The 24829-nt window shown below is 39.0% G+C and overlaps 1 protein-coding gene across 1 annotated transcript in view; it reads left to right on the forward strand.

Annotated features, from left to right (window-relative positions):
• The window catches only part of CLASP1 (cytoplasmic linker associated protein 1), a 179966-nt gene that overhangs the window by 106674 nt on the left and 48463 nt on the right, over positions 1 to 24829 (forward strand). The window contains exons 22-26 of the mRNA XM_065671467.1: positions 2603 to 2770; positions 16437 to 16540; positions 18999 to 19022; positions 19943 to 20187; positions 23775 to 23838. Coding sequence (XP_065527539.1) covers positions 2603 to 2770; positions 16437 to 16540; positions 18999 to 19022; positions 19943 to 20187; positions 23775 to 23838 — 605 coding nt within the window. The remainder of the gene's footprint in view (positions 1 to 2602; positions 2771 to 16436; positions 16541 to 18998; positions 19023 to 19942; positions 20188 to 23774; positions 23839 to 24829) is intronic.

Below are 24829 nucleotides of genomic sequence, written 5' to 3' on the forward strand. Positions count from 1 at the left end.
TCTCTCATTGCTTTGCTCTGTCATGCTGGAGGGATGGAAAAGCAGTTTATAGCCTTGTGTTAGGCTGAGAGAGCTGAAGAATGAAGTAGTGTATTCAGGATGGGGCCAAATGGAAATCTTTACATTGAAATCACGAAGGAATTATGGCTTTGGTATGCTCATCTAAATTGTGTTCTTCGGTTTGGAACCCAAAAGTGATCTAAAGCCAGGAATGACCTTTTTTCCTGAAATTAGCTTGGTGAAAAGTGATCAAACCAGATGAGACAAGTCTCAGAAGTATTTAAAGAATAGTTGAGTATCCAAAGGTTTCAAAGACTATGAGCTTAATTGCTCTTATAGAATGACTTATGAAGGTTTAGGATGGTCATATCTGAACCAGCTGCCTTAGTCTTGCCTGCTGAATCCTGTTTCCAGCCTAGCCCAGTGAGATTTGATCTCTATCCTTAAGCCAAACATTGCTTGAAATAACTTTTGAATTCAAATATGCTACGGACACAGGACCAAATTCTCCTTGCCCACACAGTGGATAACCCTGTTGCAATTTTGCACACTGGGAAGGGGTGTAAATTAGAGCAGAACTTGGGTCTGGGTGTGTTGGTTAACATTTAGCTAAGAAAAGTTGATCAACTTTGGGAAATTCTTAGTTGCATCTGCACATTAACTCACTGAATTCTGCAGAGGCTTTAGGAGTGATATGTTTGTAAATAAATCTGTCTGTATTGTGTATAGCATAAATGGCATGCTGAACGCTGTATTGTCTTGCTGTCTTTTAATCCACTTTTTGCCTGTCCTTTCGTCTGCCCTCATAATCAAGGATCCAGATCAGCTAATCCTGCTGGTGGTAAGAAACATTTTCCCTTTCTTGCTTTCTCACTTTATTTCCTTTACATTTTTTAACTGCTAAGCTTTTAGCTTGTTTCCCTCGCTCTCTCCTAACAATGAGACTTAAAAAGCACTTTCTTAAAGTCATGAATCCAAATGTGTATGGCAAGTGATTTTGCTTTCTTATAGTAATCAAACATGGTAAGCATACATTTAGCATATTGAAGCTGGCTTGTTGCTGCAGCTGAAACCCTAGGTGCTAAGTTTTCTTCCAGCTACTTCAGTGCAACCCTGCTGACCTTCTGGCGCAAACCTGCTTAGTGAGATTGCTCAGCCTAACTGAGAGGGGTCTTGGCTTTAGGTTGTGGATGCTATGTGTGAGACTAGCATCTGTCACAAGTATTCTCACTTGGGGAGGGTGTGGTGGAATATGGGAGCAAAGCCAGCGCCACATACAATACTGAAACATGTTATTTGATTGATCTAGAATGGCTTTGGCCAAGAAATTTGAAGGGGTTAAAATAATGCATATGTTATGGTGTTGTCCATGAGATCAGTAGAATTGCATATCTTCTTAAATTAAGACAGAAGAACAATATTTTAACTCTTGCTGGGTGTGATAGTATCTGGAAGTGAAATTTTTGTAATGTGTAGATACTTTTTATGAAAAACCCAACATGAATTGGGTCAGAATGTAAATGTTCAAATGTTTTTGCCCAAAAATGTTCTTGCAGCCTTTCAAAGACACTTCTCCTGGCTGTTTTAGCGAGCAAATTGAATATCAGGAATAGTTGTATCAGCAGCAAATTTTCAGTGACTTGTATATACCTCAAGAAGAAAAGAGATTCTTGAATCTGTTACTCTTAGCAGTTCTTTATGACTAACTTTAAGCTTCAATTACTTCCTTTTTTAACAACTTGTCAAATGAAAATCCACAGGTTTTAACAAAAGAGTATTATTCAGCTCATTGAGTTAGACAGCAAGACTGTTTCAGAAATACTTACTGCAGCTGGAATGTAAAACCATAAATAAATCTTAGTCAGTAGATTGTTTTGCAGACAGTGTGGCTTAGAAAAATGTGAACTTGCTGTGGACTGTTCAAACAGACAAGGAAAACTAAAACAGACCAGCTACTCAACTTGCTAAAAATTTTCTTCAGCTGAAAAATAACTAAATAGCTTAGGTTTGACCAGTCAGACCTGAGTAAGCCAGCATCTCTACAAATGTGATGTGCTCATGTGGTTTACCCTTTATTGTGCTGATCTGCTTCTGTTATTGTAAGAAAGTAATGCCACCACTGCAGTGTAGCATGAAGGTGCCTGAGCTACACTGCAGCAAATTATTACCTGTACCAGAAGCCAGCATGCTGCAGCACACCTCTCCACATGAGCTAGTTTGTGTTGCTTCCAAAGGAGGTGAAGCAAACTGTGAATTACATGTTGCTCCAGCAAGGCTGCTTCTGGCAGCTCCGCAAGCTCACCCAGAGCCAGCTGGGGTATTCATACACTGCAGTGTCTGCTTTGTTCTTGAACCCACCTGGGCATCATGGTTCATACAGGCAGGGTTGCTGATGTTAGTGTTTATTTTCCATGAGCTTTCCTGAGTCTTCTTTGAAAGCCCATGGGGAACACTCACATTAGTTTTCTGAGTGATTTGGATCAAATTCTTAGAGCTGATTGTGTTCCAATTTTGCTGTCATGGTATTTAATCTTGAGGGAGTTTTTTATGTTTTTTGTTTGTTTGTTGTTGTTTTTTTAACTTATTTCTGGTTCTTTTCTAGCTGGTAGCCGGTCCAGTTCCCCGGGTAAGCTCTTAGGAAGCGCCTATGGTGGCCTGAGCGGTGGAACATCCAGAGTCCAGCCGGTACCATCATCTTCAGAGAAGCGCAGCAAGATCCCTCGGAGCCAGGGATGCAGTCGAGAGACGAGTCCCAGCAGAATAGGACTAGGTAAGAATAGCCACTGCAGTGGCGTACTGACAGGCGTGCTTGAAGGAGGAACTTTCCTCTTGACTAGTAAACTGTTTATTTGTTATTGTTATTCTTCTGAGTTTTTCAGCTGGCAAGTTAATGTTATTGTGGTTTGTAGGAGAGTAATTTTAATTTTCCAGGTTGAGCTATAGTTTCAAAGTAAGCCTAAAGATGTCATGAGATGTCTTCTGTTTGAAGTTCAACATGAGCGATGTTATTAGATCAGGCAGCAAAAACAGTTGTCATGAATAACCATTGCAGCAAAAATACCTCATTTGACATCAACAGCTTAGTCTTAAAATGAATTAAGCAGTCTTTACAGTCAGTTGGAATGAAGGGCAAAAAGCACCTTCTTGGATTATTTTAGAAATTTTGCAGCATAAATCCTTTGCTTCTGTCATCCTTAGTATTTGGAGCCACTGTTAGATGGCATTTTAGACTTATGCTTTAACTACTCTGCTCCCAATATTCTTGTTTCAGTGACTGTTATGTAAATATTCTATAATAGTTTTTATTTTCAAATTTATCAGCAGGCTCTTTGTAAGTCAGGTGAGTAAGCATTATTCTATATAAACTTTTGTATATCTGAATGAGGTGAAAAGGTGTTCAGTGTGCTGTCTGAAGAATAAGTAAATACTGTTTTCATTTTTAAATGGAAATGTTTTCCTGAGTTTGAAGCTTATGTAGAAGAACAACACTTTCATACTGTTACAAAATTATTTTATATCTCCAAAGAATTCACTAGTAGGTTGAAATTGATTGAAATTATAGCCCTACTGTTGTCAATTAAATTTTTAACTATTGCCTTGGCAGTTGTATGTTACATTTAAGCTACCTTTCTATTTAGAGTATGTTTTCAGTAGAGAAGTATCTTATTAATACTCCAAGTACATTGAAATGAATTTAAAGCACCTGAGTGCATATGTGGTTATGATCCATTAAAAAAGTTGCATGTTCATTGTGATTTATTCTCATTTCTGATCTATTTTATTGGCCTCTGTATTAACACATTGTGCTTTTCTGTTCATTGCTTTTAAAATGTAAAGTGCCTCCCAAATATTAGAGGTAATTGTCCTGCTATCACTCTGCAGAAGAACACTTTTTTTTTTAGGGGGAAACAAAAAATGATGCATAGTACCATCACACATGCTTAAATTGATCATCACATTATGTAGTCTGATTTGGAGCTGTCTTGAGCATCTGAAGGGAAATTGCTATGTGTAAAATCCTCACTCTTGGGTTGCCTGCTTTCAGGTATATTATGGGAGCCTTGAATTCTTTTGAAACTGTGATTTGTATCTCACTGCTCTGCTGTGCTCCCTGTGAACAGTCAGTGCCTTGTTCTTTGGGAGCGGGAGAGAACTTTGAGAGATCAATCAGCTGTGTGTCTTCCATGCATCCCCTCCCTGGGGTTGGTGGCCACAGCATGTTCTTTTGGGCTGTTATGGAAACAGGAGAGTCTGACACTTGTGTTGCCTTTACTACTCAGCTGCAGAAATTCTGCCTCTTTTGGATCTTGAAAATGGTAATATTGGCTTGGATGGAAGATAGCTTTTGAGCTGTCTTCTTTATACCATTATTTGTTTGTATTTATTACTTTATAACATAGTAGCTAACAGTATTTTATGCTTCCTCATTGTGTTGCTTCAGTCCCTACCTTTCCTTGGCATATTTTTTGTTTTTCCATTTGTTCATTTCATTAAAGAGACTCCCACTCACCTTGGTCTTAAATATATTGATAGACTTTTTCAGAGTCTGATGTGTTTGAGTGCACATTGCAGTGCAGCCGGCGTGGAACTATTGTGCAGATCAGGCTGTTAGAAGTGGGTAATTCCTGAATCCTGCTCATTACTCATCCATCAATACATAGTTTTTTTAGGGGTGACTGGGAGTTGCAGCTTGACCAATGCTGTGTGTGAAGATTAAGCACACAGAATGTGTGTCCCTGTGTGCAGTTGGGCTTTGTACAGGAACCATCTACTGGAGTTTTTCAGGCCCTTCTGAGGCAGTAACAACCTAATAGAGCCTCTGCATGTGAATGCTCTTTAAATTTCTATGATGACCACAGATATCCATGAAATGCGTTCCTTCTATATTCTGGAAACCTTGAAGTAGTAAATTGTTTTCCAAGAGGCAGTGCAGTGAGGCACATTTGGTATGCTGAGGTCCTGCATGGTCACCTATAGGGCTCTGTTCTGTGGTGCTTGAAGCTTGCCTTTGCTGTCTGCTCAGTGGAGATTTACTAGCAGCAATTAATCTCTTGGGGAAGGAAGAGTATAGTCCACTTAACCTCAAGCTTTACTTTGGACCCCTTAAAGGGTACTGCCTCAAAAAAGGTAATGTCCGGTTCCCATGGATTGAAAGTTTTTCTGCCTGAAGCTAGTTTTGTTTTTTTTTTTGGATGCTCAGCAGATTATGTGGCACAATTGAATCTGAAAGAAGTGAGAGATTTGAAATTGTCATTCTCCAAAAAGTGAAGCACGCACAGCTGGCTCTCAGTTTTGTGCAGCAGCATTCCTTCTGTTGGGGTTATGCTGTGTGTGTTTATTGGAAAGCTGAAGGCAGTTCTTGACTTGCTTCTACTGGGTGTATCCCACTGCAGAGCTTTCCTTTGGTTGTTTTAGCAGCTTTTACAGGCTCTTTAAAATGCTTGCATTGATGTAAAGGAAGCGTCTGCTGATTTTTAGTCTCTACTTAAGAATCATTAAAAATCACACCCTAATGAAATACAGGTTTCTTCCAAGTGGTAGGTTGGTAAACAGGGGCACTACTGAGTTCTGCTGGTGGGATTTCCATCTGTTGGGTTCCACTGGTGTAAGACAGCCTAATAATGTGTTTTAGTAATGGTGTGAACAGTATCCAATTGCTTCTGATGTTCTGAATGGAACTGGTGAAACTTAAATGTACAGGACACATCTGGAAAGCTGGGATTTTATTGAAAACAAGTCACTCATGTCCTTTTCTAGGCTCTCAGTCCAGAGCTGGCTGTGGGCACACTGCTTTCATCCTGCCTGCTCCTTTTAACCAATTTTGCTACTCATTTACTTGATTTCTGTCCAACTTCTGGGAGTTGGGAATTCTGAAATTGAGACTCTTGTCTGTCTTTTCCACCTTTGCTGCATGTGCTGCAGACACAGGCTGGGACAGTATGAGATGCTTGCCTAAATGACAACGCTGCTGGCCCTTACTGTTGGCAGGATCTAAAGGAAATACTCTGAGCAGCTGATACCCCATCTTCCTAACATAACATAACGCTAAAAGTGAGGCAGGTGCCTGGGAGTCTACAATAGATTTACCATTCAGTACTTTTCAATCCATTCTTTTTTACTTGCTTCTGTGTTTGTAACATGTAAATCTTTAGTTTGACCATTATACATGAAGTTGGTGTTTGGGTTTAGGCGCTCTGCTTGTGCAATCAGTATTGTGCTTCATCTGTGGTATACTCTCATGCAGTTAAAGTGCATTTTCTTCACACTTCATGCTGCTGCTGTTAGCTGTTATGGAAGGAGAATGTGCTATGTGCATTCATTTTATTTTTTTTTTTTAACCATTCGCTTCTCTCCCTGTCTAAAGAGCCATTGCTGGTTTTAGTAGGGTTGTATTATAGACAAGACTGACAGATCCTCTTTACTTAAGAGAAATGACTGCTTGTGTAAACCTGATGTGAAGGCTGCCATTATTTACATATAAGCATGAGACCCAAGAATGAGAAGTTTGCTTCTAGAGATTCCTCAATTTCAAGCAAGTATTTGTGTGGAAGACTTGAGAGTGTTGCTTTCACTTGCAGTTCATCTGTCAGCTTTTTTGCTTGTACTTGCAAGGTGGGATTATTGTACTCATGGACCACAAATTCATCCAGTTTGTATAAGTGTTGGGCTTATTTATTATAAGACCATCTAACTCAGAAGTTTTAGACATCATAGTGATCTAATCAACTTAGTCAATAGCTCATCTTGTATTGTCTGTCATCGAAGGTCAACCATCAGAACCATTAATTCATCTGATATATGAGCTGGCGTTTGCAAAACTGGGAGGGATTTGACAAACCAAGAATCTGGCAGTAGTCTGTATTGGAATTTTAAAGCCTGAATATGAACGTTTCTATTTTGTTCTGTACTAGTTTACTTGAAAGGATAGCAATAGAGCTGGTATATATTATTCCATGGAAGAACTGTAGTGGAACTTCATTAGCTTGAGTCTAGGCATCTAACTTCTGTGTACAAACCAACAGAGATTTGGATCCTTCTTCCCAGGAAAGTGGTGGAATCACTGTCACTGGAGTGTTCAAAAACTGTGTAGATGCCCTCAGTGACATGGTTTAGTGGTAGCCTTGGCAATCCTGGGGTAATGGTTGGACTTGATGATCTTAAAGGTCTTTTCCAACCTAGTTGATTCTGTGATTCCGTAAGAATATGTATATTCTGAAGCATGCAAATGACACCTTTTTAATAAATACAAGGGTGCTATTGAAGTATTAGCAGGCTTGTGTATATGTGCCTCTGCTAGTTTGTCATCAAAACTGGTAGATTATGTTTTACTCTCTGAATGAGAAAATTCCTTAAAGGCGTTTTCTGAATAGTTTAAATATGCTACTGCCTTCAAAACAGCAGAGGAAATCCCACTTTAGTCATTAAATTCTTCAAGGTAAACTCATGACAATTAAGTGCTATTCTTTTACCTAAGAAAACATAGTATTCTTTACCGGACATAAAGCTTATTAAATAACTTTTTGCAAACATCTTTCATGCCAAAATGACACAGAATTTGCAGAGGAATAATCCAGGTCTAAGTATCTAAAATGGTCATGTAAGAAAATAGTAAAATTCAAATCCTTGATGTTAAGCAACCTTCTGACAGCCTAGCTCTGCTTTTCCTATTTGCTAAAAAAATAAAACTTCAGATAGAGTAAGTGTGATTGCTTTTTATTATGAAAGCAGTTTAATCTTTTACCACTTTGGTTTTGGCCAAAGAGTGTGCATGTGATGAGTTCCCGTGACACAGCTGATAGGCAGGAGCCGTATTAGGCTGTGGGAGATTGAACACTTGACAGCTGCTAGACCAAAGAGTCTTGTTGATGTATGGTTTCTTTGGAGTAAAGAATATAGTTTAGAGCCACCCTTAAGTGCACACGTCTCAATCTGTGTGCATATAAAACCATAAATATAAGGTTTTAGAAATGTTTGAGGAGTAGAAGTTAGTTTCTGTAAAAGATCTGAAGCTGCTGCTGTCTTAAAATTCAAACACCTTTTAACCTGTCTTTCAGGTATTCAGGTTCTAAATATTTTTTTCCCCAGTATCTTTCATGGGAGAAAAATATCTTTGCAAGTCTGTACAATGCACCTTTTTTCCTTAGGGTATTTATTCATGGCAAAACTTTCCTTCTGAAAGGCAAATCTATGTAAAAATAGCATATTAGTCTCGAAAGACTGCTTTTGAAAATTTTGACTTGCTCTTTTGTTCCAGAGGGTGTTTATCTTATAATTAAGGAAAAAGTACTCCAGAAGGGTTTCTTTTAGCCTCACCTGTTTTGCATGTTTTGTAAAAGTAGAGCTCCCCATAGTGATTCAGAATTCCTGCTCTACTTGAATAACAAAACTTGGAATGCTTAAGAAAAAAGCAGACTGTCAACCAGACTTTTAATGCTGCTGAAATTTCACATCACAAACACAGCTCAGCATGTTAAGGTAGTTGGTTTGTAAAGAGCCTGAGTGGGCTGCTGCAAATTATAATTACTAATGTGATAATTACCGTAACTAACAGAAATGTAACTTGACTTTGAGCTTTCTGTCCTCATTAAACTTGTTCACCTTCTCTGAAACTCTCCATGCTGCATGCTAGCACGGAGCAGTCGTATCCCCCGACCCAGCATGAGTCAGGGGTGCAGTCGTGATACCAGCCGTGAGAGCAGTCGAGATACAAGCCCTGCTCGGGGCTTTCCTCCACTTGGTGAGTACATGTAGGCATTGGAGCTTTAAGGGTCAATATTTATTTCCTTTTTCCCTTGTTGTGATTACCCCTTCAAGATACTGCCAGGTGGAATGAGCTTGTTTCCTGTCCTCTGTTGGATTCCTGACACAATCCCTGTTTCCAACCCTGCTTCCCTTCTGTTTTCTTCTGCATGCTTCAATTCTGGTTCTTGGCTTTTCACTATTAGCAGGAAAATAGTTTAGTTTGAACTTCTGTAAGTTTTAGTTTTATGAAAACAGGTCATATCGGGCTGCTGTGCTTAACTTGACAACACTGATGGAAATCTACAAGAGAGCAAGGCTCTGTTTTCTAGGTCACAGTGAAGCAGACTATAGTGTTTTAGCCTGTTCTTGGGTGACTAATTATTCATGATCTGATTTTCTCACAGCTAGGTACAGTAACAGTATATCATTTCTATACTAAATCCTCCAATAGCGATAGAAGCTCTTTTTTTTGGTAGTCATTTCACACAGCGATGTCAATCATCAATTAAAAAGTTGCACATACCATTTTGTAGGAAACTTTTTCAAGCAGCCTAAAATCCTGGAAAGGCTGAGGTTTTAAAGGAGCATCATTAATATGCAGTTTAAGTGTACAGTACAAATAGAAAGTCTTGTTATGCTTGCCACATGCAGAAGTTTTTCTGCGCAGTGCTGAAAGCAGCAGGATACTTAATGTTTCTGATCAAATACCATATCATATATTCAACCAAGTACATTACTTGTTGTATGAACAAGTCATCATGTCATCTCAGACATGAAATATAGTTGATCTCCAGGCACTCTTCATTTATGTAGTAATTTCATAGCTGTGCATGTGGTATTAAAAATGTGAAAGAAGCTCTTACAGATTTCATTAAGGCTGAAGAGTGGTATTACAGGATCTGTTTTACACATAGTAACAAAATACAGGTGTTGTGTAAATGGAGCATAGCATTTTGGGCTTAATTCTGCTAATTTATTCAATAGGGAAAAAAGCTTATGAAAAATATAGACAAATGGGCAAAATTTTCTGTTTGCTTCTCATATTTAATATATTGTATTTTAAATAATCCTTTAGTGTAGATGTTATAATTTTTGATTCGGCTATCAAATGCAGAGGCTGGTTGCCTTCCTCCGTGTGAAATCATTGGTAAAAATCCTGTTGATATAAATAATGTAGAGTGGATTCTCCAAGTTAATATTAAGAGGCTTTTGGTTTCAAAAATTCATTCTTTTGAGCTATTAAATAATCTGTTTGTGTTATTTGTAATATCGCAATTTTGGGTGGAAAATAGGAGGAGTTCATCTTGAAATAGTTGAACTTTAATTGATTAAATGAAGCTGATTTGATACCAGAGCCATAAACGCATAGTAGGTGCACGATTGCATCTTGGTTATTATAGTTCCCTGCCTAGCTTCCATATTGGATGAAGCTTTTTTTCTTCAGTCAACATGTATAAGCAGGGTTAATTCATCAGTGTTCTATGTCATTGTGCTGTTTTGTTTATTGAAAATACATTGATTGAAATACTGTCTTGAGCTCTTGTTCTGAAAAATACCAGAATCACAGTTAGTGAGTTTTGAATGCCACCATCTCTACTGAGTCTGACTCGTACACTGTCTGTATAATTTCAGTTACAGGTGTCTGTTACACTGTTTCTAACAACCATTATTTTGGCTCACTGTATTTAATTGTCTGAAGATTAATGCATTTCTAGAAATACATTTTTATTAAGTCATTAAGGTAACATGGGGAAGTGTATCAATACAATAGTAACCCAATATGGTTGTTATCCTATTGTCTTTCTTTTTTGTATTTTCATTGAAATGCTTTAAGCTCAAACACGTTCATGAACTTGTTAATTATGTAGTGTGTAATTCATCTGAAGGAAATTTGTATTGTTAATTTAAGCCAAAACTATATTACTCTATTATAGTATTTCTAGAACCCAGTTAATCTTACATTAATTCTAAGATAATATAATCCTACTATGCACGGTCTATTTTTGCTCATGAAGTTTAACATCTATATTAGGGAATTATACCTAAGCTAACTATGTATAAACAACAGGATTCTTGCACTTAACAGTATTATGGTCAATGTCAACACTGATATCCTGACCTTGCTTTATTCCGGGGCTGCTGTGCAGGTATGCATGTCTGTGCACCAAGTTTCTGGCTTCATAAGTTAGGAAACACCAGTGAAAAGTCACCCTACACACGGCCTCCTTGCAGAGATGTGATTTTTTTGTTTTGTTTTTGTTTTTGTTATTCCTGTTTCTTCATGGGCCTTGATCTTGCAGTGACGTCCACAGGGGCACAGCGGATGGCTTGAGAGAAAGCAATTGCGAGCTCAGAATCTTAATTGTGAGGTTCAGTCCATGATCCTGCACTGATCCTGCAAATCTTTCATGAGTTATTTATGGTGTCGGTGGATTGTTCTCTTGAATAAATGCATGTGTTCTCCATGGGTAAAGACCACATTGCATATTCTGTACAGCTTCTAGTCAAGCTCTCACAGCTGGGAAAAAAATGAAATTGTATTTTTCTCACTTTGCTGATTCCTGTTTTATAATGTTAGTATCTGTGTTTATGAATGCTTTGCCTTGAACAGAAGACTTTTCTTTTTTTCTGCTGCACACGTATATGCATAATTGACAAAGCCTATTTGTATTAGAAGGTGATTCTTCTTTATTTTTTTCAGTTTCTTGACAATACTAGATGTTAAAGCAACAAGGCCTTCAGGGGTGATGAGTTGCTCAAATGGGCAATCAGTTGCTTGGGTCAGTTGCTTTGAGCTAGGTGAGCATGTCATTGCTAGACGCAGGGAAGGCCTCTGCAGAAAAACTAGATTTCTGTGATTTGGAAATGGCTGAACCAGTTTTCCATTTGCTTTCATGAAAGACTCACCTTTATGCTGACTCCATGAACTGAAAACCTCTCCAAAGGCATTTTGTGATTTATGTGCTGCTGACAACTGGGAATTGAAGTGGGAACTATATTTGGCTTCAGCTCTTCTGCTACTGTATGTGCTCTGTTGCTGTTAACAATTTGTATACATGTCGTGTAATTCTAGATGGGTGTACAGTCATGCAGTTCTGATTACTGTGCATGTACATACTCTGATTCAAGAAACATGTATGCAAAGTTTGTTAAAAGCAAGAGACTTTTGGTAGTAGCAACAGCTACGATATGTGTGTACGTGTGTTCACTTGGAAAAGAAACCCAACCCAAGGACCTGTAGGCAGTGGTTGGCTGACCTCCCTGTATGACTCTTTCTACTTATGTGGTTATTCATTCTCTTTGTTGACGTTGCTTTTTTATGCATAGGCTAGAATGTTGTGGAAAAATATCTGCAAGCACAATTCTTATGCATTCATCATGGCTTCACTTCAGGGTTTAGATTAGACATATCTAAATCCTGCTCTGTAGTTATGTGCTCCATGTTCTCACAATGGCCGTCTTCCAGATCTGTGGTTCTGGAATGTGACTGATGTGCACTGGGGTTTTTTTGCTGAACTGCACTGGGTTTGGGACTGTTACAGATGAGTTTTGTCATGCATTGTGTTTACAGTCATGGGGGATAAGGGAGAAGCTACAGATGGAGGTGTTGCTGTGGGGCTTGCACCGTATCTGTTACGCATTCATATACAGCATCATTTCCCTGTCACTATGAAACACCTTTACCAGTAGCGGTCTCGCATCCCCTTTGGATTGTGGCATTTTCTGTCTCGGGTTAAATGTGTGTTAATCCTGTGGGTGTTGCCATTCCTTCTACTTGCAGCTTCTCGACGTCATTCCAGGTCCACTAGTGCTCTCTCCACTGCTGATTCTGTTGGGCAGTCAGGTGAACAAGCGCTAACTGCATGAATCCGCTTCTTATACGTAGTCTTGTTTTACACCATCTTAACATTTGCCATCACGTGCATCAGCTAGCACTTGGCATGTGCTTCTCATCGCTGTGGGGCTTTCTGTTCCGTTTTTGTTCAACGTGGCTTTTTGGTTTGAATTTCAGTTATTGGATGTTTTTAATTTTATGTACTTGAGGAACATTGTGAACAGTGGATATACAAAGGGTGATCCAGGGCTTTCTCAATTTTCCTGTAAATTGGATCAGTTGTGCAGCATGGGCTAAATCCTGACTGATGCAGAGAACTTCCAATTTCTGTTTATATTTCCTCTTTAGCAGTGGTGCAGTTCCCAATGCCTAGGACCGGATCCCAGTGGGTTGCATCCCATTTATTACTAAATATTCTGGACTCCTGTCTCTGTTACTGAAAGTATTTGTGGGATCCTCTCAAAAATACACAAGAACAACAAGAATTAAACACCTCGTGAGCTTCCAAAATGAACTTTGGAGCATACACTGCTGATCCATCCTTCATATAAATCTGAAGGCCCTGTCCAAAGTACACAGAAGTTGTTGAAAAAACTATTCCTGTAATTTCATGGGGTTTTGGCATCAGGAGACTAATGCTTACATATAATGAGAAAAATCTGCAGATTCCAGTTGCTTCTTCCCCATTCCTGTGCTGGAGTCGTACTTGTGGAGAACCTGTAACTCCCTTTTGAATGAGGATATTTCACTGAAAGTCTTAGAAATGAATGAGGGCTGCTAGCTTTGGGACAATAAGACTTAATTGTGGGGAGAAAGATGATGTAGAAGATTAGGGCTTCAGTGTTTTCTTGGAGGCTGAAATTGTATAAAGATTTAGTGATACTGAAAGTTACTAATACCCTTCAGGTACAGAGTGAAAAATACTGTTTCTCCTAAGTCTAGTTAAATGGCTGTCACTTAACTAGAACTCTCAAAACATTTCCCTCATCAGGCTGCTCAGCAGAAATGATGCAAGCTGATTTGACTGGCATTTTTCAAAGTAACAAGCCAAATTTGTATTTAACAAAAATAACTGAAAACGTTTCAAATACCTCAAACTGTGATACAGATTTAAGCTTTGTTTGCATTCGACTTCCTGTGATAATAATTTGATGCTTGACTCCTGTGCTTTGGTGCAAAGCATAGTTAAATTCTGTATGCTTACCTGTGTCAAAAATCTCACTAAAAATGGCAAAATCAGGCTAAAAATGGTGATTGCAAATTTTCATCAAGTTTATAACAAATGTCGTGAATCTGGCCGGGGAGACATGTGGCCATGTATATTCTGGGAATTTGGCCAGAGTATATTCTGTTTGTTTCTTGTCCAGTAACATTGGGCAAGAAAAGAGCCAAATGTGTTCCAAGCCCCCTGTAGGGATATGCTGAGGTCTGTCCTGAGGTCTAACTCCTGCACACAGGTATGGCAGCAGTGTCTTGGGGAGAAGCCCTGAGTGACTTGGGTGTTACGAATTTAAAGGTCACTGAAAGAAGTATTTCAGAAAATTCCTGATAGCCATGGAGCGAGATAAAAGCCAGCGTGCCATACTTACTTTATTTGTTAAAAAAGCTCAAATTTGTTTCTTTATGCTGGGTGTTTAATTGATTTACAACTGAATTACTTTGTCATTCTGTTCTTCATTTAAAAAAAGAAAAACCAAACAAACTATCTCCCCTTTTCTAATGTAATACTAAATTTATGTGAAAACAAATGACAATGATATTTTTTGATGTTATTTCGAAAGTTAAATCCAAAATCTGATCAGAGTAAACTTGAGTAATGTCATTGAATAGGGTTTAAATATGAAGCTGAGTCCAGAACTTAACATTTACAGCCCTTGTACTGTACCAAATATCTTGTACACTTGGGAGAAAAAACTTGCCTTCTGTACATCTCTGTAGTAGTGACTTTAGTTTCAATCAGACCTAATGCACTATCATCTTCTTTGCTCCTATTTGAAGTATGTGGACCTTTCCATTTTAGGGATGAAGTACTGTTTCATCTAAATATTTGAAATGATTCTTCAACCTGAGTGCATTAAAAAAGGGGATAGTAATAACACATAAAACTTTTATTTCTTTGTGAAATGTCATGATTTGATTACTTTCTGGCAGTAGTTCTAAGATTGTTTTTGTTTTGGTTTGGCTTTTGTTTTCTTTGTAATGTGTTTTGTAGAAGATGTGCTTTTGTTGTGAATCAGAAATGTCTTGTCTGGGTACGTAACTCTGAGAAACAGTAAATTTTGATAGGTAACACTTCTCTCTGAATTAAATACTAATCTTCAGGGTTGTTTTTCCTCAATACTTCAGATTTAAAAAAATATCCCCTTGGGAGTTTTAATCTCTGAAACATTTGGGTAAAGCTTTGGAATTAGGACAGTAGACTGGCAAACTTCATTCTCCGATTTAAATTATGCATATCAATGTGAACTAATTCCTTAAAATCTATATAAGTGCAGTAGGTTTATAAAGAAGAAAGCAATGAAGTTCTGTGATAAGCACAGTGTTTTTCCTGAAAAATACAGTAAGGTGCTGCAGATCATGTTTGACCCCAGTCCATGATGCAGTTAGGCATTTTGATAAGCAGTGGTTTCCCTTAATTAAATTAAATATAGATGAACGAATAAAAGACCTATGTGACTTGATCCCTCTATCTTGCTGCTTGATGTTTGCCTCCAATGTGGATCAGCTGAAGGTCTATTAAATGGGTTCATGCAGCTTGATTTGCAAACACTGAATTTGCTGGCAATACTCTTAGTAGCATGTGTGGGTGCAGGGGGCAGAGGTGTAAGGTGTGTCCCAGGGGTAATGTTCCTAGTCCTTCTTGAGGAAAGACAGGCCCATGTGGGAACAGAATCTTGGAATGCCAAAACCAGTTTCTCTTTGCTTATAATCCAGAGCCCATCTAGGAGGACTGTTCTGTGAGAGCCTGGCATGTGCTCCTCAAGTCACAGATCCTGTCATATTCCTGCTAGCATGCCTTTCTGAGTTGGCCTTTGCCCAAAGAAATTAATTTCGGTAACTTTTTTGGTAGACTGGGCAAATGATAAAGCAAACTAATCATTATGAGGAGTGTAAATGACATTTTAGACTCAGTCCTCTTGCTTCAGATGCCACTGAGTGCTTTGCCATCAAATTCTAAGAGAGAAAGATTGATACTCTTTGATCCAAAAAATCTATTTTGAGTATCATAGAGCTTTTAAATGGCATTTAAAATGCTTATCAAGAACAACATAAAAATTGGAGGCACTTCACAAGCATATAATAAACCTTATTTTTATACCGTGGTGCCTAGGGGGATATTCTACTGGTTAATCAAGCCTTGAGACATAAGATAGGCAATCTGGTGCTACTACCCTTACATCCTTGCCTGAGAAAAAGCTGCAGGATAGATGAATGCTCAGGTATTAACATGTTCTGACACTGGGCACGATTCTGTCTCTCTAAAGTTAATGAGAAGGTTTCTCTTGATTCCCGGGTGCGCCAGACTGGGACTGGCGTGTCTGCCTCTGACATTAAAATAAAACTTGGAAACAACTTCTGTGTTAAAAAAGAAACAAAGTAGACACTCTGCTTCCCGGCATAAAAAAAAACACCCAAAGCAGCTGCCCCCAGGATCCAAAATTGTCTCTGGGGCCCAGCAAACAATAGTTTATTTCTTACTCTAATGGCAAACTTTCTAGAGCTGTGGATAAAAGTGTGTTTAATGGAAAAGCACTGCAAGTTCCCAGAGCCTGTGGGGAAAGCTACTCGGCACCTGATTAGGATTCCAAGTGAATGTGAATTCATTTAACAACCCTTTTCAATGTTGTCTTTTGTGCAGACCGGTTTGGACTCGGACAACCAGGCAGGATGCCTGCTTCTATGAATGCCATGCGAGTCCTGAGCACAAGCACAGATCTGGAGGCTGCTGTGGCCGATGCACTGGTAAGAGGAAAAATACAAAATGCTTCCAACACCGGAAAGTGGCTTAAAGTTACCTGTACGTATGTTCTCCTCTTTCTAAATAGTTTTGTTCTTATTGTGCCAGTGTCTGATGCTGTAGAGTTAGTTACCTTTTGCTGTTTTGTCTTTGGGTATATTGGCAGCAATGTTTGTTTCCTTATTTCATGTAACTTCTCCACAGTTGTTGTCAAACAGATCACAGTGGCTTGGTGCTAGAGCTGCAGGATGGGTCGAATCAGCTGTTAGTCTTTCACTTGGCTGTCAGATGATGCATGTGGCACTGTAGGGGGGTGCTCAGCACCTGCAGGATCAGGGATTTCCATCAGTCCCATTACCTGTATGATGACTTTGTCAGAAAAAGTGTTCTCTATTAGTGTTGATTCCTTATCTGGTTTAGAAAAGAACTAAGAATTTCTCAAGTTCCTGCCCTGTGTTATTTGCACCTGTCTAGATACTTGAATCAGCTCATAACTTGGCTTGCCTGTAATAGGTACCATCTCACGCAGTTAAACTGAAGTAATTTGTCAAGTTTGCTGCTAGTACTTTTATTCAGTGCATTTCCAAGTAAATTCATTGTAATTTAAAAAAAAATTATTGTCCTGTACAGTCTTACTGTATTATAACATCTCTTGGCTAGAACCCAGAAAGGGTTTTCTGCTCTTCAGAAGACAAGTGTTAAGCCTGTGGATTTACCTTCAGTATTTGGAGTAGAGAGGATGTGTAAAGACAGGAGCAATTATTGTACAGCATTAGCTGGGTACTGGTATACCTTGGGTCATCTCCAGCTCAAGACCTGAGGGGAGGACTTCCGAATGTGTCTTGAGACAGGTATCTCAGATCTCTATGGAGAATGAACCATGTCTCCAGAGTTTGTGATAGGTGTCTGTTCTCCATTTCGTAGTTCACCTTCCCTAAGGATGGCAAACGTTTTCCTTTTTATATTTGATTATCACCCAGTTCATGTCACCCCCATTTCTAGATGATTATTAGAGTACTCTTAGACAAATGCCACTTTTTCCAAGATCTGTTATTCAAGAGAAAAGAATATGTGACTAATGTAAAGGTAGGACAGTGTATAATAGATGGCACTGTTGCATTTAGTGGGCTGAATCATTAGTGGGCATTTTCATTACCAAACATAACAGCTTGTGAACAAATTTCTGCTCTCAGCATCTCAAATTTGCCACTGGAGCAGTTCAATTATAGATGATGGCTTGCCTGTGTAAATGAAATCAGGCTATATTCCTGAATGTGAGCAGCTGCTCAGTACAGGTTTCTTGGTGGAGGAGGGGGTCACAGTGTTTCAATTCACTGCTGATCACTGATGTCTCTTTCCGTGTAACTTAATATTCAGGTAGACTTACAGTTCCCTTTTAAATATTCCACTCTTTTAAACTAAAAAACATTATACTGGAATGTTAAAATCTGAAAGGGTTGAACACTTTAAAGGGAAATCTTTAGCTGGAAACTAAGCTGCTGACTTGGTTGATCAATCTGAATTCATATGGCTTTAGGGGGTGCAACATGATCCTGTTGTCCCCTTCTTTCCCATCATCCTGATTTGCTCTTCTCACAACAGGCAATTTACAAATGCTCCTTAGGCTTCTTTTGAGAGAGTGAAGTGATGCCAGCTCTTACCCAGCAGTCTTGTTTTCAGAGAAGCATTATTTTCTCTGTAGTAAGAAATGAAAATAACTTCCCCAGAGATGGCTTCAGCTAAATACTCAGTTTAAGCAGGACACGGTTGGTCTTTTTGTGACCTCTACTCTCCATGTACAGTTCCCATTGGATCCAGTCTGTCTCGAGAGCTGGACTTGGCGTAAACCTGCAGTGTCTATACTGGGAATCAGTGCTTGGATCTGTCAGAAGAGCTCAAAGGGTGATGGAAACTATGCTATTAAGTAAGGCCTTTAAGCCAGGGGTGGCAGCCAGTGTGTCTTGAAAGAAGCTGAACTTCAAAAAAAATGTGGTGTAAGAGCTGCAGGTTGAAAGAGACCTTGGTCAAGTGAAGTTGATTAAATGTGGTACACTGTAGATAGTGGTTTCCTGACATCAGAATTTCTTTCCAAGACTCTAAAAATCAAATGCTACTGATAATATATGGGGATATAAATCATTATGAAAACTTCTGGTATCTCCCAGAGCAGCATTTCTAAAAGGTAAGCAGAGAGTTGCTGTATATAGATCTACCATCAAAAAACCTATTAACGTATAATCTCACTTCCAGGCTCCCTAGTGGAAATTGTAGGCTATAAGGGTAAAGCAACAGATTAGAGATAAACACAGGCGTTATTATACCCACTTTTATTTTGCATATACTGTATTTTAATTTGCTAAGACACATTTGCTATACGTTTTTGTTGCAAAAACAAACCCTACATAAGCTTCTGACATAATTCTCTATGCTTTTTCCCACCCTTCAATATTTTCCTGCCTACAGCTGTTAGGAGACTCCAGGAGCAAGGTACTAGTGCTTACTTGACTTTTTATTTCTACTTTCCAACTTGCCCCACCCTGTTGCTAACACCCATGATACTGCACTTGTGTTAATTTCCACACTTCAAACCTGCAGTCCTTGTGGAAGCAAAACTCTGCTGGCTTTGTAAGTCCCAAGAGCTGCAGGACTTCATGCTGAAAGGAATTCTGTAGCAAACACTGTAGAATACAGACTCTCGTTTATCTGATATATCAGTCCTGTTCTGTTAAAGTTCATTTAAGATTTTGTTTTGTGGTATAGCATACAATTTGTTTTGCTACTATAATTATTTTAGTATCTCTTCTTAAGAATCGAGGTTCTCAAACATGGTACCTAAGGGAATCAGGTCCTCTAATGCCATGCTATGGAAATTAGTGGGATTTGAGTACTTAACTCCCATAGCAGCCTCTGGAAAAATCCTAGCCCAAACTAACAGAGAAATTGTCATCCCCTGTATCCCAGTGCATTTCTAGAGCCACTTTATTATCGATATCAAAGTGACTGTGCATGTCAGCACAGATTCTTTCATCTCTTTCTTCCTTTTTTTTTTTTTCTTGAAGTAGAGTTTGTATCATCATAGAATCTGTAACAATGGAACTGACTGTTATCGACAATAAAACAACATATGATTACCAGTAGCTAATTTCACTGGGTATAGATACCTAGCTTTCATGCTGGGGAAGGCAAGTGCTGCTCCCCTTAGTCACTTGAATAGTCTCATTGAAATCAATGGGATCTGTCTTGCTCTACTGTGAAAGGTAAGCAGGCAGTGTGTGGTGACATCTGTAAAACACGTCACTATAGCAGTAGCGTTAGTCTTCATTTTAGTGATTATGGGTAGAATGTTTTTCTTTTGGCACTGATGTAACTATATATAACTTACTAAGTCTGAATTTCCCCTTTTCCAGAAAAAGCCAGTGAGAAGAAGATATGAACCCTATGGGATGTACTCCGATGATGACGCTAACAGTGATGCATCAAGTGCTTGCTCAGAGCGCTCCTATGGTTCCAGGAATGGGGGCATTCCACACTACCTGCGGCAGACTGAAGACGTGGCTGAGGTTCTGAACCACTGTGCCAGCTCCAACTGGTCTGAAAGGAAAGAGGGGCTCATAGGTCTTCAGAACTTACTGAAAAGTCAGCGGACACTGAGGTGACCTTGATGGATTTTATAATTCAGCCATTCATGAAAGAGGGCTATAGTCAGATGTCAGTAATATGTACCTGCCTTATGGAGACAGATAGTATCTTTCACAGCTATGAAGGCTTTGTCGCCACAATTTGGGACTTTTGGAAAAAGTTGTGCTATGTCATCAGTATAATTTGTGTTAAATTTGTAGCAGCAATTTAGAAAGGACTCAGGTAAGCATGCTGTCTTCTCTTAGCCTTCTGTTTCGTGAAGGCTTCCAGTGGCAGGTGCTTGTTGCAGCACAGTGACGTTTCCCACAATGATGGTATTGTAAAAGCAGTACCACCCTTTGAATGCATTTACATTAGTCTGAACCTTCAGTTTTTCTCCCAGCAATTCAGTTGGCAAAGCGAACACTCACCGCATTTACTCTAAAATGTGTGTGTGTCTTTCAAAGCTGAGATCAGATAATGCTTATGGTGGGTATACTTTGACTCTTTATGAAGTCTGTCGGATGTAATTATAGATATTACTTATAACTCTTGAAAAATCTTAGATATTTGAGGCTTCTGTAAATGGTGTGGTTTGTAGAGAGAAGTTTCTTAGGGCAGTGAAATAGGTGTACTCTGAAAATTTGCTTGTGGTAGGAGAGAGACCTTTTTCCTTTGTTGAAAGCCACATAAACCCTTCCAACACCATTGGCATGTCGCACATTACAGCAGATCTTAGAACTACTCAGTAGTTGTATGGAGACTTTTTATGGCCAGAGGTCACATGAACTGAAGTCAGCTGGCTCTCAGGCCATAGGTTTTTGCCCTTAGTTTATGGTGAAAGTGTTTGGAAACAAGTTGATTATCTTTTGACTCCTTTGAAGATAACATTCACAAAGAGCTCTGGCACTTTATTTTCCTGTTATGAATATTATGTACTTAAATTATGACCAAGTTTATAAGTGGTGGTTGTATGGTTTATAGATACCTACTTGGATTTATGCAATTCTTTCCATTTTAAAAGGCCTTTACACTGGCTGAAAATACTTGATAGCTCATGTTAACAGGCTGAAGGAAATGTATGGAGAGCAGGCCTTGAAAAGGTTATTCTTTTGCTATCATAAAAATATTCTAGAACTTTACGTGACGTGGTATAGTCCTTAAGTGGGAAGTGCTACAGGTTTTTAATACGGGTAGTTAGAGTCCCTACATCAGAGAAGCTTTTTGATGTTGTCTATTTACAAGTCTTTTAAAGATGCTTCCTTCATGTGTGCTGCCTTTTTTTTTTCTTTTTTTTTTCCCTTCCTTTTTTTTTTTTCATTTTGACGAACTGTCTGGAGAAAGCTGGCACCTCATATGGTTGGGTGAGACTTTGATTTTGCCACAAAAGTGTGTGAGGATTTATAACAAAGGTTTTGAGTGCTGCTTTTCCAAGAGAGGAAATGCTGAGAAGTATGGGTGATGAGCTATTTGTCCAGATCTGTAGCTCTTAGCAGAAATGCTGGTAGAATTGTTTTCAACCCTGGTGGCTGCAGTGTTTAAACTATACTGCTGTCACTAGTCCCTCAAGCTTGCAAGTTTTCTTAGCTTTGATCCTGAATAGTTTATAAACCTGTCGCAGAAACTACACCTCTGCAGGGTTATTTTTTAATGTGAAACTGGTTCTAGTTCTCTAGATTATATTTCATTTTGGTTTGCCTTTGGTCTGCTTCCTCCTTGGTTCAGGGTTGATCTGGTGCCTGTTCTAATGATTAGATTTTATCATCCTGTTTGTTCCCACGGCATCTTGCAGATCATCATCAAGGTCATTAGTCCAAGGGGCAAGTCTGTCTTCTAAATAAACCTGATATCTTCTGTTGTGGTATAACAAATTAGTAACAGGCTGAGATGTGGCTAGGTTTCCTTTAGTGCTCTGAACTGAAAGATGGTTGATCTTATATTAGCTGGGATTTGCATATCTAGAAAGATGTGCATGCAAAGTGGTGTGGCGCTTACCTATCCTTTTTGTTTCTTACAGTTTCATGTGGCCTAGTTCTCTTAAGTGCTCCCCTTAAGGTCTTCTAAATAAAACAAGGCCAACAAGTCCCTTAAGGAAATGTTCTTCCACTGCCTCTTTCAGTTTAGTACTTGCATTGTTACCTTGGGTCCTTCAGCTTTTGAAGAGAGACACACTTACACTTGCTCTATCATGTAACCTGTGGCCAGAAAGAAAATTCATTAGTGTAATAACTAGGGGTTTGTTCAGAGAGCTGCGATCTGCAATTCAGGAGAGCATTGTTGTAATTTTGGGGCTGTGCAGTCTCACGCTGAATGAAGCTGACAGCTTGCTGTGGCGTTGTTACAAAGACTTTTTCCTCTACATCAAGCCATTTGGTTTACGCCCTTTTAAAATTTGGTTAGCCTTTAATCATAGATTAGTTAGGGTTGGAAAGGACCTCAAGATCATCTAGTTCTAGCCCCCTGCCATGGGCAGGGACACCCCTGTATTAATTATAAACAAGGTAAAAAAGCTGTAGACTAATGGCATATTCTGGTCTGTTATTTGAAGCTTATTTTGAGAGAGGGAGAGGTATGGTGGTGGACTGTAGAATTAATGTCTTTCTGCTAAGAGAGTACCTGTAGTTAACACCTGAATGGTTGTTTTCTGAGCAATCCGTGTGCATTTCTGTAGTTGCTCTGGTTTCATAGTAATGGTGGAAAATATCTAATTGCATGCATAGTAAGCAGGAAATGTTACCTGAGTTTGTGTGCACAGTAAACAAACAAAATTTCTGCATCCTTTGGCAGTTTGCCTTGCAGGAAAACTAGGACTTGTATTTTCAATACATTGTAAATAAGAGCTTTGGCATCACACAGTTCTGCATTTGACTCAAACTCAGTATCTTATGAAAGGGACCCATACATCATTCTTCTTGCCTGTGACATAAAAAGAGCATTACTGACACCTAATAATCTTACTAATAGGAACTTAGGTTGTGCTTTCATTTAATTATCTTCTGACTTACTAGGTTGCCCACTTGTTAATCTGTTTTGTATTTCCATTTATTTGTCTACTCCATGTGCCTGCTGTCAGACTTCGGGGTCAGTTCTGGTATTTGTTAATATTGTGTGATTCTTGATTGATTTTACTGAAGCAACTGAAAATTTAGACCAAAGTATTTATGATCAGTATATACACAAACAGCGTGAAAGTCCTGATTTTACTGGAAAATTTGAATTCCCTGACAACAAAAGAGACTTGAGAAACCTTGGCTGCAAAAGACCCACGGTTCAGTGAGTCAGTGACCTTGAAGAAAGGCAGAAAATAAATACTTCCAAAATGTGTGCATTTCAAGATGTATTCTGCAATCCAGAACATAGGAATAGGTTAAAGTAGGAGAAAATACAAGTGTCTGGCTTATGATTAAAAAAAAAAAAGTGTATTAGATTTCTTAATATAAGACTGGTTATCCCAGCGATTAAACTGGAATGCCAGTTAAAGCTTTGCCTAGGTACAGTTTTTGGAAGTGTGACTTAAGTATCACTTAAATAAAGAAGGTTAGATCTTTCAGCTGTTAATATTTATTAATTTTTTTCTGAAACTAAAGCTTTAGCATTAATACTGTGTTGTATTTCTTTCAGCCGAGTCGAGTTGAAAAGGCTATGTGAAATATTTACTCGTATGTTTGCTGACCCTCACAGCAAGGTAAGATCGCAAAGATTTGGCTTGTTCTCCTACGTTACTGTGTGTGCACATTTGACACTATTCCAAGATGAATGGTCCATATTTGTGATCTGCTGGGGAAGTGGGCGTTTATAAGTCTCCTTAATTTTTATGTTTTACAAAGAGGGGATGTGTCTCAGTTGCTCATGTTGCTATGAACTGGTTACTCCTTGCTTCCTGAGGAGCAGCTCTCCCATGTCAGCTCCTGGAGTGAGAAGTTCAGTTTTACCCATAGTTCTCTAGAGAGTGTCTTGGTGATGCACACCAAGAATGAGGTCTGTGAAGGTAATGAACTGGAGTTCAGCATCATGATCACTGGGGTTTGTATGTTGTGTACGCCTGGGAGCAGTATGGGGTCTCACCAAGATAGTGTTCCGGATCTCGTAATTTAAGTCCTTAATATAGCTATTTTGCCTTCTTTATAGAACTGACCTTTGAAGTTAAAGGCCAGTGCATAAACATACAAACGTCTCTTAAAAAGCAGCAGGGTAGGGAAATGGGGAGGTTGGGCCCACAGGCATGTTCAGACCCAGTGGCCTTCTGTCAGCAGATAAGTGGGAGCAGGGAGAGGGGAAAAGGGAGTTTCATGCCCTTTCCTGAGGAGGTTTGCTGGTTGAAGGCAACCAGTAGTGGCTGAGTAAAAACATCTGCTGTTAGGTTAAATACAGTTTGAGAAAGCATAAGTTGTACAAATATTTGTATTTCAGGCTACTTGGTAAACCAGTTTTAATAACCAGTTGTCAGGTGGAAATGCCATGGGCAGGTGCAGTTGCCTGTCACAGGAAGGTCTTGCTCTAACTGTGCATTTTTGGCCATAGTTATAGTCCCGATCAGCTGTCCCACAGGCCTTGCTGAGTGTGGGAGTTCCTACCTTGTAAGGTCTTAATGTTTTGGTTTTCAAAGGTTCAGTATGTGTTGTGGAAAGGGTGAAGGTGTAGATCTTTGCAAGATAGTTCCAATTCCTGTGTAAGGT

This window comes from Lathamus discolor, chromosome 3 (assembly GCF_037157495.1).
Source record: "Lathamus discolor isolate bLatDis1 chromosome 3, bLatDis1.hap1, whole genome shotgun sequence".
NCBI classification, from domain to species: domain Eukaryota; kingdom Metazoa; phylum Chordata; class Aves; order Psittaciformes; family Psittacidae; genus Lathamus; species Lathamus discolor.